General features: G+C 42.2%; 1 protein-coding gene across 5 annotated transcripts in view; it reads right to left on the bottom strand.

Moving 5' to 3' along the window:
• The window catches only part of LRRK1 (leucine rich repeat kinase 1), a 122,110-nt gene that overhangs the window by 73,074 nt on the left and 28,523 nt on the right, over positions 1–20,513 (bottom strand). For 4 of the 5 annotated variants that reach the window (XM_032342214.1, XM_032342216.1, XM_032342215.1 and 1 more), the window contains 2 exons: positions 9,270–9,433; positions 704–875 (listed from right to left, as the gene is read on the bottom strand). In XM_032342214.1, coding sequence (XP_032198105.1) covers positions 704–875; positions 9,270–9,433 — 336 coding nt within the window. Of the gene's footprint in view, positions 1–703; positions 876–9,269; positions 9,434–16,487; positions 17,004–20,513 lie in introns of those variants that run through there. The other variant, XM_032342217.1, reaches the window with a different exon arrangement.

Genomic DNA, 20,513 nt, shown 5'->3' with positions numbered 1-20,513 from the left:
TGGGACAACCCCCCTACCCCTGACAGGACGGCTACATAATATGTGGGGCCCAGTGCAAAATACAAAGGTGAGCCCCTTGTTTAAAAAAATATCAAAAATTTCAAGATGGTGACCGTGGAGTGTTGAACCAAGCACAAGCCTTCTGAGGGCAGGGCCCACACCGTTGCACACCTGTTGTGCAACCGTTGTGCACTATTGACGCTGGCCGTGCTCCCAAACAAACCTTAACTCCCAAAGACTGCTAAGGTAATAATGCCTTGTGAAGAAATGAGCTACCGAGCCATAAAAAGGCATGGAGGAACTTTCCATGCATGTCGTCAGGTGAAGGAAGTTAACCTAAAAGGTAGATGGGGATTCTCTGCACTTCCACATCCACATTTCCGAAAACCTAAAACTTCTTTCAGGACAAATACTATTAAATTTTTTAAAAAGGGACATAGGTCCATATTCTCTATCAAATATGGCGTCAGAAAACTTACCTCCTGAGGTCAAGGGAATGAGACGTGGGTTGTGGCGGTTTTTACTGTGGACTGTCAGTGTGATGGCCTAGAAACCTGGTTCTCTCTCTTGGTGAAAGTGTCAAGAAACAAGAAAGCCCATACCCACCCCCACACCCCCCAGCCCCCACTGACAAATGTCTGTCGAATCCTGAGAAGAGGTGATTCCCGAGAGGTGGGCAAGGAGCTCAGGGCCTGGGATTTACCTGGCAAAGATTCGAGCAACTCCTGCACGACGTCAGTATGCCCAAAATGAGCCGCCACCACAGCTGGATTGTCATCGGTGGGCTCGGTGGGCAGCTCCACCCGTCTCTCGGTGAGAAGGTACCGGACAGTCTCCAGGTCGCCGTAGGCCGCCGAGATGCTCAGAAGCTGGCCCTGGTCAACACAGAGCAGGGACAGGACTTCAGTGAGGTGGGCGCTGTTAGAACAGCCAAGACAATCCGCTGCACCTGCTTCCCCAAGTCCACGGGCCAGCCGGAGCCGGGCTGTCTGGGATCATGCCATGGGGTCACAGACGGCTGCTGAGGACTTGAAACGAGGCTCATGCAAAGTGAGAGGGCCTGGAAGCGCCCAATCACACGCAATTTCAAAGATTTAGTGCAAAAATGTCAACTATCTCGTCGATCAGTTTTCTATGGAGTACGTGTTGAAACGATCTTTCATACATTTGGATCAAAAAATATGAATATTTCACCTGTTTCTGTTTACTTTTTGAATGTGACTGCTAGACCATTCGGTATAAATGTGGCTCCCATTCTGCTTCTTTGGGACAGCACTGTTCTTTGCCTTAAGCTTCACGAGGCCGGGGAGTAAGTATCCCCATCTGAAGCAGTGTATTAATACATGGACAAGGAGGTGGGGTTTCAGAGATGTGTTGTGACTCGCCCAAGATCACACAGCTAGAAATGGCTCTGAAGGACTGTACAAATGGCCCCAACTTTTCATGGGCTTGCTAGGTCTGCAAAAAAATGCTGGACCAGCCTGTACAGAGGTTGGCTGCATTACTGAAACTTTAAGTCCTCCTGAAACCTGGCTAGTTCCAATGGACTTGGGTGTCCGTAGGGTTCAAGGAGGCGGATGCAGAATTGATCCACATTGGAATGAGGCAGCCTGTGCCAGCGGGGGCATTTCCCGAGGACCTACTGTGTCTAGGATATCCGGGGCAACCGGTGACCTTCATGAGTTTACTCAGATAAATCTGAGTCTGGAATCTGCATAACACAGACATAAGCAAGCATATTTTACTCCTAATACAAGTGTATTAGGAGTCAATTTCAGGTGAGACAGGCAGGGATGTGTCAACAGGATCCCATGGATGAGAACTGATATATTAGGGAGGCTCTTATCATGTGCGGGATGCTGCATGGAGGGTTTTATTTATATGGTCACACTTAGTCCTGATAAGTCTTAACCGTCTTATCTGCTGTTGATTAAATAAAAAAAAAAAAGGAGACAGTTATTTTACCTGCAAAAAAAAAAAAATTGGGAATAGCCAGGAATTGCAATTCAGGACAAGGAGACTACAGTGAACCATAGGCAAGTTCGAAAAGAATAGAGGGGCTTGGTTTTATAAGGGAAAGGAGGAAGCTGGGGGTGTTTTACTGAGTTCCCATTAGCTGGGCTGTTGCTGGGCAAGGAGAAATTCTTCCTTCTTCCTGCTGGGCTACGGAAAGGAAGCTGCTTCTCCCTGGGTATGAGAACTTGCCCTTCAGGGCTTCCAGACTCCCATTTTAAATAAGGTTTCCTTTATTTATTTTCACACTGTGTTTCCATCTTGTGGGTGAGGAAGGAGGAAGTTTGCCACCTGCAGAACTCTCCAGGATTTGAACTGGGCTCGGTCTAGCCAAAGCCCATGTTCTCTCCACTCTGTCCAAGACTTCCCAGGAGATGTGGGACTTGGAGGGAGGCCTGCGTTGTCTAAGTGGAATGAATGAGCTGGCCATGTGAGGTATGCATTCCATATGGCCAGGAAAGAAAACCCCACTGGCCTGCCAATCTGCCCAGGGTGGGGCCCACCAGGCCTGCCATTCCAGGAAAGCACTTGAATTAGGGAGAAAAGCCACAGGGACTGATGAAATGATTCACCACACACAACCAACGGCTGTCTAGACTCTAGCGGGTGAGAGGCTAAAAAGCCCCGTCCTCACAAAGTGATGATGTCACAGGAGCCAACCCAGAGGCCAAAAGGAACCAGAAGGCAGGAAGGGTCAAGGCTGGCCTCTGGCTAGAGACAGCCCAGAGGCTCGATAGCATGTGTTTGTTTGTTTGTTTTTTCATTCAAACAGCATAGAAAAGTTTAAAATGCAAAGGAGGCCTCCCTCCATGCCTCTCCTTCCTAACGCCCTTTTGCAAAGGAAACTGCTCTGACGTAGCCTTCCAGAATGTGTTCATCTACATCCACACATGGGTAATCCCACCTGAAACAAAACAATTTTTTTCACTTCACCCATGACGATTTTTACTGCCATATAACAGCCCCGCAGAAAAGAGCACACACTGTGTGTTCAGTCTCACAAATGGTTACAGAGTGAACAAATTCATGTAGGGGACACCAGACCAGGGATGCGAGATTATCTGTGCCCAGAAGTCCCTTTTCTGCCCCGTTCTGGTCACCATCCTACCCAACCTAACCACTGCCCTGACTTCTGACATCATAGAGCACTTTTTGCCAGTTTGTATATATTATTAAAGAGGAATTATACTTTGCTTATTTTTTTATGGCTTCCCCCCCTTTTTTTTTTAAATTTTGTTTATTTATTTATTTGACAGAGATTATAAGTAGGCAGAGAGGCAGGCAGAGAGAGAGGAGGAAGCAGGCTCCCTGCTGAGCAGAGAGCCTGATGCTGGGCTCGATCCCAGGACCCTGGGATCATGACTGAGCGGAAGGCAGAGGCTTAACCCACTGAGCCACCCAGGCACCCCCTTTTTTCCCCTCTTTTGCTCTGAAATAGAGATTCTTAGCAAAGACAGTCCTGAGGGGCATCCATATTACTGTCACTCCATGTCCCCCCAGTGGTGACAGCTTACACAATTGTAGTTCAAGATTAAGACCCGTAATTTGACATGAGTGCAATGTGGGTCTATCGTTCTGCCATTTTAGTCACATGTATATCCATTTGAGTGATCATCACCAGGTAGAACTACTCCATTGAGAGATCAGCCTCTCCTGAGCCCTCCACCATCACGAACCCCAGCAATCACGAATCTCTTTTCCATCTCGATTATAGCTCCATCATTTTGAGAATGTTATACAAATGGGATTGTATAGAATGTGACCTTTTGGGATTTTTTTTTTTAATTTCCTGCTCAACATAATGCCCTCGAGATTCATCCGAGTGGCTGTGTATTTCAAAGAGTTTATTAATTTTTTTTTTTAGTTTTAAAATTTAAATGCAATTAACTAACATATTGTGTACTGTTTGTTTCAGAGGTCGCCTTCGGTGACTCATCGGTGTTATAGAACAGCCAGTGCTCATCACATCAGGTCCCCTCCTTAGCGCCCGTCCCCCGATTACCCCATCCTCCCGCCCTCCACCCCTCCAGCAACCCTCAGTTTGTGTCCTATGATTAAGAGCTTCTTATGGCTTGTCTCCCTCTCTGGTTTTGTCTTGTTTTATTTTCCCTCCTTTCCCCTGTGATCCTCTGTTTTGTTTCTTATGTTCCACATATGAGTGAGATAACGTGATAATTGTCTTCCTTTGACTACTTTGCTTAGTGTAATACCCTCTAGTTCCATCCACGTCATAGCAAATGGCAAGATTTTGGGGTTTCTCTTGATGGCTGAGTAATATTCCATTGTATATACACACCACATCTTCTTTGTCCATTCATCTGTCAGTGGACATCGGGTCTCCTTCCATAGTCTGGCTATTGTTGTCCATTGCTGCTATAAACAGTGGAATGCGGGTACCACTTCAGATCACTACATTTGTAGATTTGGGGTGAACACCTAGTACTGCGATTGCTGGGTCACAGAGCACCTCTATTTTCAACTTTGTGAGGCACCTCCATACTGTTTTTCAGAATGGCTTTACCAGCTTGCATGCCCACCAACAGTGTTAAGAGGGTTTCTCCTGGGGCTCCTGGGTGGCTCGGCGGGTTAAAGCCTCTGCCTTCAGCTCAGGTCATGATCCCAGGGTCCTGGGATCCAGCCCCACATTGGGCTCTCTGCTCGGTGGGAACCTGCTTCCTCCTCTCTCTCTGCCTGTCTCTCTGCCTACTTGTGATCTCTGTCTGTCAAATAAATAAATAAAATCTTAAAAAAAAATTAAAAAAAGAGGGTTCCTCCTTCTCAAAGAGTTTCTTTATAATGCTTAGTATTATATTTATATTATATTTTTAGTATTTTACATATTTTAATGTTTATATTACATGTTAAATATTTTTAATATATTTTATTACATATTTTATATATTTGCATATTTTATATACTTACATATTTATGGTTTACATCTATATTATATTATTTTCCATTGTATGTTCAATAATTCATCTGCTAGGAATTCTATGCTGTGTCCAGTTCTTATTACTAGTAAAGTTGCTATGAACAATCACACTCAGATTTCTGTGTGTGCATAAGTTTTCATTTCTCTAGGTGAAATGTTCAGGAATGCACATGCTGGGTCATAATGTAAATGTATTTTTTGTTTTTTAAGAAACTGTTGAACTATTTTCCAGAATGGTAGTTCCATTCTATATTCTCACGACGGTGTATGAGAGTACACTCTCACCAAAATTTCATGTTGTCACTATTTTTTTTTTTTAATCTTGGCCATCCTAATAGATGTACGGTGATATTTCATCCTGGTCTTAATTTGCATTTCCCTAATGGCTAAAGATGTTGAACAATCATTAAGTCTTTTCATGTACTTATTGGCCATCTGCACTTACTCTTCAACAAAATGTTTCTTCAACTGTTTCATCCATTATTTAATTGGATTGTTTGCTCTTGTCGTTGAGTATTGGGAGATTTTTATGTATGAACTTGGTATGAGCCCTTCATCAGATAGGAGATTTGCAAATATTTTCTCCAAGTCTGTAGCTTGTCTTTTCACTCTCTTAACACAGTCTTTTCTCAAAGCAAAAGCTTTTTAATTTTGATGAGGTCCAATTTATCAATTTTTATGGATAATTTATTTCATGGGTATTCTTATTTTTTTAAGATTTATTTATTTTAGAGAGAGAGAGGAGGCATGAGCAAGGTTGGGGGAGGGAGAGGGAGAGAGAGAATATCAAGCAGACTCTGTATTAAGCATGGAGCCTGATATGGGGCTCAATCCCACAACCCTGAGATCATGACCTAAGCTGAAACCAAAAGTTGGATGCTTAACTCACTGAGCCACCCAGGTGTCCCTCTTTTATGGATATTCTATGTAGACTGTCATGTCATCTGCAAATATAGTTTTATTTCTTCCTTTCAGATGTGTATGCCTTTTATTTCTTTTTCTTGCCTTACTGCACTGGTCAGAACTTCCAGTAATAGACCGAATATAATTACGTATAATTATTCTAAAATAAAACTGTTAGTATTATATTGAGAGTAGATATCCTTGCCCTATTTCCAATCTTAAGGGTAAAGAAGTCTTTCACTATCAAGTATAAAGTTAGTTGTAGGTTTCTCTAGCTGTTCATCAGGTTGAAGAAGTTCCCCTCTGTTCTTAATTGTCTAAGAGTTTCTATCATGAGGGTATTACATTTAGTCGAATGCTTTTTCTGCATCAAGTGTTATGATAATGTGATTTTTCTTCTTGAGTTTATGGCTTAATTCATCCAAATTGTTGTAACAAAATACCACAGATGAAGGGGCATAAAAACAACAAAAATTTATTTCTTACAGTTTGGAGGCTGGAAGTCTGAGATTTAGGGTGCTGGCCTGCTCAGGTGAGGGCCTTCTTCCTGATGGCTGATCTCTTGTTGTAGCCTCATGTGGCAGAATAAGGCTCCAGGGCTTTATGGGATCTTTTACAAGAGCATTAACCCCTTTTAGGAGACCTCCAGCCTTATGACCTAATCACCTTCCAAAGGCCTCAGCTCCCAACACCATCACATTATTCAACATATACATTTTGGGGGGGGACATCAACATTCAGTCGATAGCAGTCTATTAATAATGGAGGACTTCATTGATTGATTGTTGAGTACTGAACCAGTCTTATATCTCTGGAATAAATCCCACTTGGTCACGGTGTATTACTCTTTTTATATGCTGATGAAATCTATTTGTAATATGTTGAGATTTTTTGCATCTATATTGAAGACAGACAGTGGTCTGAACTTATTTCTGTACTGTCTTTATCTGCTTTAGGTATCAGGTAGACTGGACTCACAGAAGTGTTGGAAAGTGTCCTTAGAGTTGGTATTAATTCTTCTTTAAACATTTGGTAGAACTCTCCCATGAAACCATCTGGGATTTCTTTTTAGGAAGTTTTAAATTGTAACTTGAATTTTCTTAATAATTAAAGGGTTATTAAAATTATGTATTTTATAAAGGATGTGCTTTAGTTTCTGTTTTTCCAGGATTGGTCCATTTCATCTAAGTTGTCAAATTTATGTGTGTAAAGTTGTTCATATCATTCCCTTACAATCCTTTTGGTATTTGCAGGGTATGTACTGATATTCCCTCTCTCCTTCTTGATATTAGTGATCTTCCTCTTTGTTAGTTTTGCTAGAGGTTTGTCAATTTTGTTGATCTTTAAAAAAAATACCTTTTGGTTCATTGATTTTCTCTATTGTTTTTCTGTTTAAATTTCATTAATTTTCTACTCTTATTTCTGGCATTTCTCCCACTTGCTTTGGATTCATTTTGTGACTTCTTGTAGTTCCTTCAGGTGTGAGTTTGGATTACTACTTTGAGATTTTTCTTCTTTTTTAATGGAAGTATTTAGTGCTATAAATTTCCCTCTCAGCACTGAATTAGCTGCACCCTATGAATTTTGACATGCATTTTCATTTTCATTTAGTTCAATGTTTTGTGGTTTTTTTTTAGGGATTTCCGTTGAGACTTTCTCTTTGACCCATGGATTATTTCAGAGTTTGTGATTAGTTTCCAGGTGCTTGGAGATTTTCCTATTATCTTTTTGTTATAAATGTCCAATTTGATTCCACTGAAGTTAGAGAACATATTCTGTCTGATTTTAATTCTTTTATAACGTGCTGAGGTTTACCTTGTGGCCTGGAATATGCAGTCTATCTTGAGATACGGTTTGCAGATCCTTGAAAAGGATGCATTCTGCTTTTGTTGTGTGGGATGTTTCATAAATGTCAGTTCAGTTCTGTTGGTTGGTGGTGGTAAGTTCTGTGTCCTTGCTGATTTTCTGCCCGGTTGTTCTAGCACTTGTAGAGAGAGGGCGTCAAACTCTCCAACTATTATTGCAGATTTATCTAGTTCTCCTTTCTGTTATATCAGTTTTTGTTTTGTTATTTTGCAGCGCTGTTGTTTGGTGCATGCGCATTTAGGATTGCTATGTCTTCTTGGTGGACGGACCCCTACACCATTATGAAATATCCTCCCTGTCCATGGTAATTTCCTTTACCCTGAGGTCTACTTTACCTGATACTTAGCCACTCCTTTCTTTTGATTAATGTCTGCATGGTATATCTTTTTCTATCCATTTACTTTCAACCTACATCTATCCTATTTGAAGTGAGTTTTTCATAGGCAGCATATAGTTGCTCATGTTTTTTTAAAAAATATACTCTGCAGGGGCTCCTGGGTGGCTCAGTGGGTTAAGCCTCTGTCCTCAGCTCAGGTCATGATCTCAGGGTCCTAGGACTGAGCCCCGCATCAGGCTCTCTGCTTGGCTGGGAGCCTGCTTCCCTCTCACTCTCTGCCTGTTTCTCTGCCTACTTATGATTTCTCTCTCTGTGTCAAATAAATAAATAAAGTCTTAAAAAAAATAAAATGTACTCTGCAATCTCTTTAAGTTTATGTATTTGGACTAATAATGTTAATATAGCTAGTTATTTATATGTTAAATCTAAGTCTGTCATGCAATTTTTTTGTTTTGTTTTCTGTTTGCTCTTTCATTTTTCTGATTTTTCCCCCACCTTTCTGTGGTTTCTGAGACATTTTTAAAATTCCATTTTGATCGGTCAGTAGTGTTTTTGAGTGTATTTCTTTGTATTGTTAAGGTGGTTGCTCCTGGTATTACATACGTATCTTAATAATTCTACTGGTTCAGTGTTTTATCAACTCAAGTGAAGTATAAAAACCTTTCTTCCTTTACAGAATTTATAACCAGATGGGAAACGCTTGATGTCACATTATGTCAGGATAAGCAGCATACAAATCTATATATACAATATGACTGTATCTATATCAGAAACAACAACATATGCACAGATCAGCAGACGGAGAGAAAATATAACGAAACTGTTAAGTGGGACTGTTTGGATGCATTAAGAATAAGGTTACTTTCTTTTTCTTTTCCTCTCTACTTTTACATATTTCTAAGTTCTCTTTTTTTCAGCATGTGCTATTTTTATAATGGAAGACAAGTGAAAAGACTACAATAAGTTGAACCTTCAGATCGGCCTTTCGGTGTTCACACTTGTTATTCCTCTGTCCTCCGGGAAGGTGAAAGGGTGTGCATGGATGGTGGCAGGTTGAGAAGTTGGTTTGAAAGGACCAGCAACCATATGTTTTCATGTGAAAGGAGGTTTAAAAGATCCCCATTAAGACTGTGATGATAACAAAAGAAATAATATGAGTGGTAACATTAGTCCAAGCCAGATCCACAGCCTGGCTTGAGGAGCCAGCATCGACCCTACCTTCTCCAGCTGGGATGTGCTTTCATCGCAAGCCTCTCGGAGCAGGTGCCGGGCCCTGCTGGGGTCTCCTTGCTTGTATGCAGCATGAATGCCTTCTGTCCTGGGGCACTGTGCTGTGGGGTCACCGCCTGGTGTGGACGGTTTGCTGCCCATGTCCTCAGCACCTAGGTAGACAGAAGCACACATGCCAGGTCACCGTCACTGGGCAGGGCTGCTCATGGGGATCACGGGAGAAGAGCCACACGTGCTCTCTATGACATCCATCTGAGGCTTTAGAAAGAGAAAGGGATGGGCCTGAAATAATGCCGGTGTCATGGATGACAGCAGACCCCGGGACCTGCAGCCCTGGGCCAGGGTGGGGGCATGGGGGTACTTCCAGTGTGGGGCTGGTGCTCAGCCTAGCTGTCTGCACAGCCACACTATGCTGTCATGGAGGGGGTCCAGGACACCTAGGATGGTTGTCTGGCTGGTGACAGCCAAGCTGATCTCTCTAACAGGAACAGAGAAGCAGGGACTTTGGTGGGAGAATGGGTGGTCCAGCCAAACTATCCCCCTGCAGTCTCCCTCATGGGGATATAGTATCCAGTGGTGGTAGAAAGAAAGGCCTCATACTAGGGATTTGGAAATCTAGCCCCTCTCTGCCTAGAGAACCCCACTAAGGGCATGGGATTTAGAATCAGCAGCCCTCATCCATACCAGCCCTTGCATGAGTATGCCACATTATGATCTGGGCAATCCCCTGAAACTCTGGGTCTTGGGACCCTGGCGCAGGGTGTCCCTAGGATGTCTCCTGACTCTGCCATTGGGTTATCTGCAATGTGGCTCAGCCATCGGTCAGTATCTTGCTGTTCTCTAATAGTGGACACTGGCTGTACGGGGTGGAAGGTGGGCCAGGCTGCTCCACAACAACTGAGCAGCTGGAAGTATTTAGCAGGCGGGGTCAGCTTTGCAGGAGGCCAAGAGGCAGAACGCTGGGGCATTCTCCTGCACTCACTGAGCTAAGTAATATTCCTTAAAAGACTCCAAAGAATGAGGAGTTATGTTCTTATCATGTTGGTTGAAATAGGGAGAGAGTCTAACCATTCTTGGCCAGGTCCACACAGTCAGTAAAAGGCAAGCCTGAACAGAAGTTTGGTCCCCTAGCTCTCAGGCTGGGGTGAACCCGTTCCATTTCTCTGTGGCCTCTTTGAAGGAATGAACAAAAAAGAATCTTCTCATGTGAAAATCATGCTGAGCAAGGCTGGCTTCCAAATATTCCTATCACAGAATCAAATCACACTATAGCAGCTAACTTTTAGGAAAAAAAATTAATTTATTTACAATAGCATAAAACTATATACTTAGAAACAAATTTAACAAAAGATGGGAAGACCCAAATAAATGGAAAGAAATCCCACATTCATGGATTAGAAGAATCAATATTCTTAATATGTTAATTCTTCCCAATGTTATCTATAGGTTCAATAAAATCCCAGCCATAGTTCTCATAGGTTTTGGGGGATAGAAATTAACTATCTGGGGGAACCTAGGTGGCCCAGTTGGTTAAGTGTCTGCCTTCGACTCAGGTCATGATCCCAGGGTCCTGAGATGGAGCCCTGAGTCAGGCTCCCTGCTCAGTGGGGAGTCTGCTTCTCCTTCTCTCCTCTGTTTGTACTCTCTCTTGCTATCTTTCTCTCTCTCTCAAATAAATAAATAAAATCTCTTAATAAAAATAGAAATTAACAATCTGATCTTCAAGACTGTACGGAAATTCAAAGGATCTTAAATATCAAGTAATCTTGAGAAAGAATACAACTGGAAGACGTATACCACTGGTAATTTCAAGACTGACTATTTCAAGACTTACTATAAAGCTGTAGTTATCAGGCGGTGTCTGGGTGACTCAGTGGGGTAAGTGTCCAACTCTTGATTTCAGCTCAGGTCATGATCTCAGGGTTGTGGGATCGAGCCCCATGTCAGGCTCTGCACTGAGTGTGCAGCCTGATTAAGATTCTTTCTCTCCCTCTCCCTCCACCCCTCCCCAACTCATGTCTCATTCTCTAAAAAAAAAAAAAAAACAACAACCCTACAGTAATCAAGACATTGTGGTACCAGTATAGACAGGTAAATCTATGGAACAGCATAGAGAGTTGAGAAATACACTCATACTTGTAATACTTGTACATCCAATTGGTTTTGGACAAGAGTGCCAAAGCAATATAATGAGAAAAGCAGTCTTTTCCACAAACAGCGCTGGAACAACTGGACATCTACAATAAGTGAAAAGAAACCCAGACTCCCACTCCCTACCACCCACAAGCATTAACCCGAGATGGACCATGGACCTAACATAAAGTTTAAAATTAAGGAACTTCTAGGGGAAAAAAAATGACAATACATTTATGCTTTGAGAGGCAGCAAATGTTTCTTAGATGGGACAGAGAAAACAATAACTATGAAAGGAAAAACTGCTAAATCAGACTTCACCAAAATTTAAAATTTCTGCACATGAAAAGATTGCTCTACCATTTAAAAATGAATAAGCAAGTCATATACTGGAAGAAAATATTTATAAAACATAACCCCCCCACCTCCCCCCAAAAAGGAGAGAATGGTATCCAAAATACACAAAGGGCTCCTATGACTCAATAATAAAGGATAGCCCACTACAAAATGGGCAAAGATTGGAACAGAAGGTATTAAAAATGCTCAATATCGGGGTGCCTGGGTGGCTCAGTCAGTTAAGCATCTGCCTTTGGCTCAGGTCATGATACTGGGGTCCTGGGATTGAGCCCCACCTGGGGCTCCCTGCTCAGCAGGAGTCTGCTTCTCCCTTTGCCTACCACTCTGCCTGCTTGTGTGCACTTTCTCTCTCTGTCAAATAAATAAATAAAACCTTAAAACAAAACAAAACAAAATGCTCAATATCATTAGTCATCAAGGAGATACAAATTAAAACCAGAAGGAGACACCAGTCCACTCCCAGCCGAATTACTAACATTTAAAAAGTCTCCCAGTACTTGGTGAGGATACGGAGCCACGAGAACACTCATAGCTTATTGGCTGGCGTATAAAATGGTATAACCGCTTGGAAAGAGGTCTGGTGGTTTCACGTAAAACTAAATATACAGCTACCCTCCGATCCAGCACATCTATTTTCAGATATTTACCAGAGAGAAATAGGTCTAAAAAACCTATCGAAGAATTTTCAGAGCAGTTTCATTCATAGCCTTTCTAAACTGTAAATAGCACAAGTGTCCATCGGCAGGAAAACAGATTGACGACGCCTGTGGTTTAGTGACTCTTCAGTAATAAAAAGGAATGAAATACTGATCTGTGAAATGAGTGGCAGGAAATCTCAAAACATAATGCTGAGTGAAAGAATGATTGCACAAGAGGATTCCGTTTATATGGCATTCTAATCGACGGGTGGGGAAAAAAAGTCAGTATAGTGCTTCCTGGAGGCAGGGTCAGGCGTGAAGTTTACTAGGGAAGGGGCATAAGGAAACTGATTTTTTTTTTCATTACACTGGTGTTATTTGTCAAAACTGACCAAATGGTCTAAAGAAGAGTTGTGCATTTTGCTCTATACGGATTTTATCCCCAAATGTTATATAAACAATATTGAACTGTAGTCAAAAACACGAATGCTGAAGATTGTGAGGGGCAAGTATACAGATGCTTGCCACTTTCTTTGAAATGCACTGAAAATTCTGGATTGATGGATGAATAGAGGGATGGACAGATGGACAGAATGTGAGAGAGTGGTTTTAGAAAAGGTTAATGGTAGACTTTAGGTGGTGGGTAATGGATGTACATAGTTCAAGTCTTTCAACTCTATGTTTAACATTTTTCCTAAGAAAATGTAGAGAGAAGTGAATCAAAATGTCATACCCTAAATGCAGGGCTCACCATATGGTATCCTGAATGAGCTCCACCAATGGGGCAGAAAAAAATCCTGCTCTGTAGAAAGGCAAAGACAATCTGCTTACTGTAAAGGCTCTCGAACCCGCTTGGGGTCTTTACAACCATTCACTTATGTGGCTAATGTATCACACACACTCTGCACCATTCACGAAACACCAGTGCAAGATGACCGTGTCTGAGTATTTTTGCAAAGAGCAATCAGAAAACGACTCAGTGTGTAAGTGGCCGCACTTCTGAGTAAGGCAGCCTTGCTCCCCATCACACGCTAGGGATCCCATTAATTATTCACCATCAGAGACCCTGGGACATCGGAGAGCTGGCTGGAAGGAGGGAGGCGCTGGCAGGTTGCGAGGAGGCAGAATCAAAAGCAACAGCATGCATCAGAAGAGGCACTTAATTATGTCATTGCTCATCTTTAAAAATTAAATATTTCCCTTATCTCTGCAAAATACAAGTGTGTGTGTGTGTGTGTGTGTGTGCACGCACGCACGTGCGCGTGTGGGTACAAGCAAGTATGAAATGACCTCTTCTGTTTACTGTAGGAATATAAATAAAAACAGTTTACCTTCAGTCCCAGTTAAGCAACTCCGAGAAGGCAGAACCCAGGGATTAGGGTGCGTGTCAAATTCTTGTGCCTGGTGGCTCAGTCAGTTAAATGTCTGCCTTCAGCTCAGGTCATGATCCCGGGGTCCTGGGATCCAGCCCCTCACAGGGCTCCCTGCTCAGCAGGAAGCCTGCTTTTCCCTCTGCCTCTGCCTGCCACTCTGCCTACTTGCACTCTCTGTCAAATAAATAAATAAAATCTTAAAAAAAAATTACACGGGGGATTTTACTTTCACTTGACTTTTAAATAATGCAGCATATGTGCAGTAAATGAGGTAATCAGAGCCAAGACTCTGCTCGATTCTATTTATATATTTTTTAATATTGCCGTGTTTTCAGTTTTGAATCTGATTTTCCTAGGTTGTGTGGACCACGCAGGTGCACCATCACTGAGGGTTCTAGGACAATCGAATTGCTGGGAGGACATTATGGGGAAACATCTCCTTGTGCACATGCATTTAATTTAATCTGCCAACTTCTTTTAATTTTCTGAAATTATAAAGAGAATGGTTAACATATATTTATATTGAAAAGGGGGGGAAAAAAGACCACAATGCTAATAGTGAGTATTAAGGGTGGGCTGGGATAGAATTAATAATGGAATTAAAGAAGATTTTTCTTCTTTATTTTCCAAGTTCCCCATAATGGAATTAAATGAATTTATTTAATGGAATTAAATAAAACTATTTTAAAATTTAAAAAGATTACACAAGTAATACAACAACACATTCTCACTGAAAATAAAAATACAGAACTACATCATGGAAAAAGCAGAAACCTCTCTTCCCCACCATCATACACCTTTTCTTAGAGGTAAAATTTACTTTTGTAGTACTTTTCCTCCAAATAGTACAGTTTTGTAGCTGAGAACTGGTGACCTCTGATTTACACTTAAAGTGGAGGGACGAATTTATCCTATGAGAGATTATTTAGTGATTTGTGCCTATTTCTCAACCACTGTCCATATTAAATTCTTGTATTCAGTAAATAGGACAGTTCTCAATATTTTTCTCACATGGATATACAACTCATATTAAAAATATAAACACTCAAATGTATTCTATTTCAAGAAAATATTAATGTGCCAAAGAAGCAACTAGAACCCATAGGAAAACAATCACAGAACATTAGAATGACTCAGCTTCAAAATTTAAAAAAAAAAAAAAATTCCTTTCAGTTCTCCATTACAACGTCATTACTTTCTTATATAGCAATAAACATTCCATAGATAGATAGAGACACACACTACAAATAGGCATCTCACTTGCTTTTAATGCAAAATTAATATGCTTAGTGAAGTAAGTTACCAAGTAAAGGAGCAGAAGGGAAAAAAACCAAGGGCATTTTTTTTTTTTTTTTTTGGTAGTGTTACTTGCTTGATTTTAGGAGTTTGTTCGTTAGAAGTAGGAGTCAGTGAGAGAACACTGCAAATACAGTGGATGGCTAGGGTTACGGATTCAGCCCTATTCTATAATAGAATTATTAAGAAGACAAGAAACATGTACTGTCAGCCATGAGGGGGTAAATGGACAACACATCTGCAGTTGGCGACAAATGTTAATATCTACAAAGCCTGGTATTTAATATGGTATTTAATATTTGAATATGCTGGACAGGGACAGTAATTAAAGTTCATTATATGAAGAAGTATTGGGTTAAAACAATATTTAAAAGCCTGTGCAATGAGGACATTATTTAGTCCTCGATAATCACTTTCCATTTAATATTCTATTTATAAACAAATACTTTCAGTAACACTGTATGTGCTCAGATTTGGGCATTTTGAAGAGAAATAGGTTTGGTTGCCAATGACCGGGTGTCTAAATATCATTTCTGTAATTCAGGTTCTAGAAATACAAGTTATTTTGACTATAGAAAACTAATGGGAATTATTCTCTTATTTGGGAGAAACAGTAAAATAGAATTCCACGAATATTATAGTGATGTCCATTATAAAAGCCATGTCCCTTACATGCACAGTTCCTTGTGGATGTCCCCCCTTAAAGAGTCCTCCTTTGTTTGTCGGTGCAGAGTCTGTCCTGTTCTCACACCCTTTTTGTTGTTGTTGTTCTGTCCTTATAACCTAAGGAGAGTCTTACCTTTCCTTTAAGAACAGCATTTGATGTCATCCCTCCTGACCCAAAAATCAGAATAAAATTCTCTCTCTACCGTTTTTTTTTCCTACAAATCTAGGGACAATAGAGAGGTAATATAAGAATATATACATACATACATATATATATATACATATATATGATCATGTAACAATATATAATTATATTACTATTATATAATTATGTTATAATTATATAGATTATGTTATAGACATATATAACATATATTATACTTAATTCTCTCTTCGCCTCCAAAGAAAACACATATGATGGAAAGACAATGTTGTTTGTCAATTCAAAATCTGTTGCATCCTAGGTATCTCCCAGAAAAGACACATTTTACTTGCACACCCATGAATTTTTTTTTATTATCTTCATCTCTATCAAAAGAGTAGCAAAAAGTAAAAACATCTCTACCAAGCTCCAGTTCACAGCAAAGCAAGCAAAAGTAAACTTCAGGATGCTACTGACCTGGTCACATTTGCTCAAGGACCTTGCTGTGCCATCGTCCTCCGAGTCCCTATGCAGCCAGAGCGCGGGGGCGGGGGCCGTCCCTCCCCGGAGGGGATACCCTCCTGGCTCTGCAGGGGCTCACCTGCTGTAGCCCCAGGTTTCCCAGCCTTCAGCTGGAAGGATGCTTCTTTCTCTGCAGCTATTATTAGTCTAGGATTTTAGCCTCAGTAAGCGGTTTTCATCTCTGGGTCGAATTACGGTGAAATCCAACCCTTTATTTATTCGAGGAAGAGGCAGAGGCTGGGAGTGTGTGGAGGGCGACATGACCCCCAGGGTGACCCCCAGTGATAATTCCTCAGCAGCTCCAGATGGCTGGGGCTCAGCCCCATCACGCGGGGCCGCCTGGATGGACCAGCATCAGCAAAGAAAGCGCAGGGAGCGAAGGCATCCTGGCTCATGGCTCACGCAGAATAGCGCTGGGCTCTGGCAAGGGAGGCTGAGTGCTTCCCGTACCTCGGAGGCTCGCAGCACAGATGCACAACTTCTCTGTGGATCTTCTCACCAAATGGGTTTTTATTAATAGAAGGAGGATGTGCAGTTATAGATACAAACAGCTCACACAAGGGAGAATCGCAAGTAAAAGCGCTATTTTCATTAGAAATAAAAAATATATATACAATTAATCACCTGATGCTATGTGATGCCCACCGGGCACAGTGAAAAATCTAATAAATTCTAACCTTCGTTGCTGGTTAGAGTGCGGTGACGTTTGTTATTGCGGGAGGCTGGACAAATTGCGTGGCTGTTTCAGAAAGCAATAGGACAATATTAACAAGACCCCATTGTTCTAGGAAGAAATAACAGGGCACACCCAGAAAGAGTCATTCCTAAGGTATGACGCAGCCCAGCCGAGTTACCTACATCGGAGGGAAGAACCCGCTAACCCCGGAAATGGCCGATATCAGGGAATTAGTGAATGGCTTATGTTAAAGGCAATGTCTAGGTGCCCAGTGCTGACTGGTGCTCGATTTTTGTCATTTAATCTAATGCTCACGGCGACACTCTGCATGGCTACCATTTTATAGATGAGGGAAACCAGGATGCAGATGTTACAACAGATAATAATGAAGACTAATAACGAAAAATGCTTCCATAACATTAACTTAAAAATGTAAGATATGGGCACAGACGGAAGCATCACAGGGAAATACCTAACAGTTGGGTGACACCATCTGAAAATATGCAAAATAAGAGAATTTACTCCAAGTTGGTAGATAATACGGGAGTAAAAGAAAGAAAGGTTTCTAATGTGAAAGTCTATTATTTTCATTTATAAACACTGAGTCTGCCTCTTTCTCTGTTTGGAAAGAAAGCCTAACAGTCCATGTATGTTACCTGCCTTCAGCAGAGAAATGAGTGGAAATTTTTTTTTTTAAATTTGGGTTTTTCTGTGCTTTCTGGTATTTTTGTTCCTCACCAAGTGTGCATTGACTTTGAAATGAAGAAAAAGAAATTACAAGATGAAAGACATCCAGTCCACGTTTGACTGCTTCCACCCTGACTTCATGATGGCCCTATCTAAGCTGAAGGAACCAACTGTTGGAGAAACCAATTGTTTCAGTTCTGGGAAAAGCCAGAGAACAAGAAAACCCCTTGGGACAATAATCTGTAAGCATGTCGCAGATTTTTAAAGATAAAATAAAATGGTCTAGTAATAATACTTAGTATGCCAGTAATCAGTGCCATTTATCGAGTTCTGCCTGATGATGTAAGGGATGTCATCACCACCCTCCATGAGCTGCCCAGGGCTCTGAGGCGTCAAAGAAACTCCCCCTATTCAGCTCCCCACAGCGGAGATGGGACTTGGACCTGTCCCCAACACCTGCCACCGAAGTCCGACCCCTAACTCCCCAGGCTGTGCGCTCTCAGCCAAACATATCCTGCCTATCCAGAACATTATGTGCTTGGCAAACACATAGGAGCTAAAAGGTGAGATGATCCTATCTCATTAGATGCAAAAAACCAGAGGAAATGATGGACATCAACTCCTCCATGAATTTTCTGGGACAGCGGAAGAGAAACACAGAAATACAGAGTACAGAGCTACAAAGACGAATTCTTTCCTTGCTTAGTTCCTCTTCCAAATGCTCCTTCATTCTAGAAATATCATTTATGCTCCTTCAAATGCTCCTTCATTCTAGAAATATCATACATCCAGTATACACTGATCTAGACCCCGGGGACACAGCTGGATGGAAACGGAAGGAAAAGCTAGCGTGTGAGACTATCTTCTTCCCAGATTTTAAACATCTACCACAGAAACCAGGCTCGAGAGACTTGGGACCTGCCCTGGTAAAAGAAAGAGGAACCATCCTTCTGGGGAAATAAAAATAACAGAAGTAAGACAGTTCCTTTATTTAATACTCACATAATATAAGATGGCAGAATCTGAGGACAGAAATAGAAATCAGTCACACCGTGGGGAGACGATTGTGTTTATAAACACGGAGGGTGAAGGCCACCCCTTATCACACCAGTCCGGCTTCTGGGCAACTGATTTCCAAGGGAATAATTCCACACATTTAAAGACACGATGCCAAAAAAAAAAGTATGAAGGCACTGATTGTTTTGCAGAGCAAAGAAGGGTGGTTATGCCAAGGACCTAATGCATTCTAAATGCTTATGGTGTTGAGCACATGGAGGGACACTGTCTTTTTGTCAGACAGACTGACAGAAGGAAAGACCCCAAGATGGTAACTCTCTGTTTTCTTTAGGTGGTGGAATTTGAGGGGATCCCTCCCCTTTGCTCTATTTTCTAGTTCCTTCTGGAACTGCTGACATGGAGGAGTGGTTTTTAAAAATATACTTTTCAGGTTAGCAAAGTAGAACTTCTGGCTGAATCCAACTTCTTCCTCTTAACAAGGATGGGCACAAGGGAAGGGAGAAAAGATCTCAACCTAGAGGGAAATGAAGCCTGAGGCAGCCAGATTTTTCCAGTGGTGTCCCCAAAGCTATGAACGATGCTAGAATGTGCTAATGGAAATGCCATTCAACTCGGATTGGGTTCAGGTCCTAGCTTCTTGGCTGCTTAATGGCTGCATGGTCTTGACATGGATTTGTGTCTGAATCTTGTCACCTCTTGTAAAAACAATGACAAAAAGACACATTAAAAAACTACTGTAAAATTCATGACCAAAAAAAAAAAAAAGACGGGCTCACAAATGGGGGTTATTTGCAGGAAGCCTCCCCTCCTCCCCACTCCCTTCCTCACACTGAAGTCTCCTTCCCACCGGGGACTCTGGGCTCCCTCGGCCTTCACTCCTGTGTCTCTCCCACCTGGAATGGGGCCACCCCCCTTCACCATTTATCAAAATTCTCCTCCTGCTTCCAGGCTTGGCGATTCCCCGGGGAAGACTTGGGGGGCACTCTCCGCGGGCTCCCCTCTCCTTCTTTTGCCTGGCCAAGACCATTCTCTTGTGAAGTGTCTGAACCCCCTCCTTTCTGCCCAGTAGTGCTGCAGCCTGGGGCCTCCTTCCTCAGAGTCACGTGGGCCTCGCACTGTGCCACGCACACAGGAGGTGCGCATCCAGAGCTCCTTGCACTTAATTTGTTGAACCTCCAGAGCTCTCCTTCTGTCAGTAAGGGGTTCCCCTACACTCTTGCTCACCAGCAGTATCATTCAACATGTGCACGGCGGGCACCGACTTCTCTGGGTCAAAGAGGAGAAGGAGGTCTTCGGGCCTTTCTGGATTTACTTTCCATGAATGGCTTCATTCTGGCCCTATGGCCTTGCCTGCATGTGTTCCCCCCCAAACCTGCTCCCGCAGAGCTGCAGTGGGGTTCACGTCAGGTCAAAATCTAGACTGTTTCAAGGTCATACTCCGGGGCTTTCCAGTCCATGAAGGTATTCCAGGACTTAAACACGCTGTGGGAGGAGGAGGCCCAGGGTACACACAGCCACATGCAGGAGTGGAAGAGTGGAAAGGCCTTGGCCCCCTCCGTTCGTACCCAGCTGGCCAAGCATCTCTACATCACCCCCTTGTGCCTCCTGGAGGTCACAGCAGCACCTACCTCACGGGGGTGCTTGTAGGGTCCAATGATTGGAAGTATGTTAGCATGGAAAGCGCTAGAACATGACCTGACCCTAGTGAGCTCTAGATCGATGCTA

Source organism: Mustela erminea, chromosome 5, assembly GCF_009829155.1.
Source record: "Mustela erminea isolate mMusErm1 chromosome 5, mMusErm1.Pri, whole genome shotgun sequence".
Lineage (NCBI taxonomy): Eukaryota > Metazoa > Chordata > Mammalia > Carnivora > Mustelidae > Mustela > Mustela erminea.
This window is presented reverse-complemented; position numbering and strand designations above follow the sequence as displayed.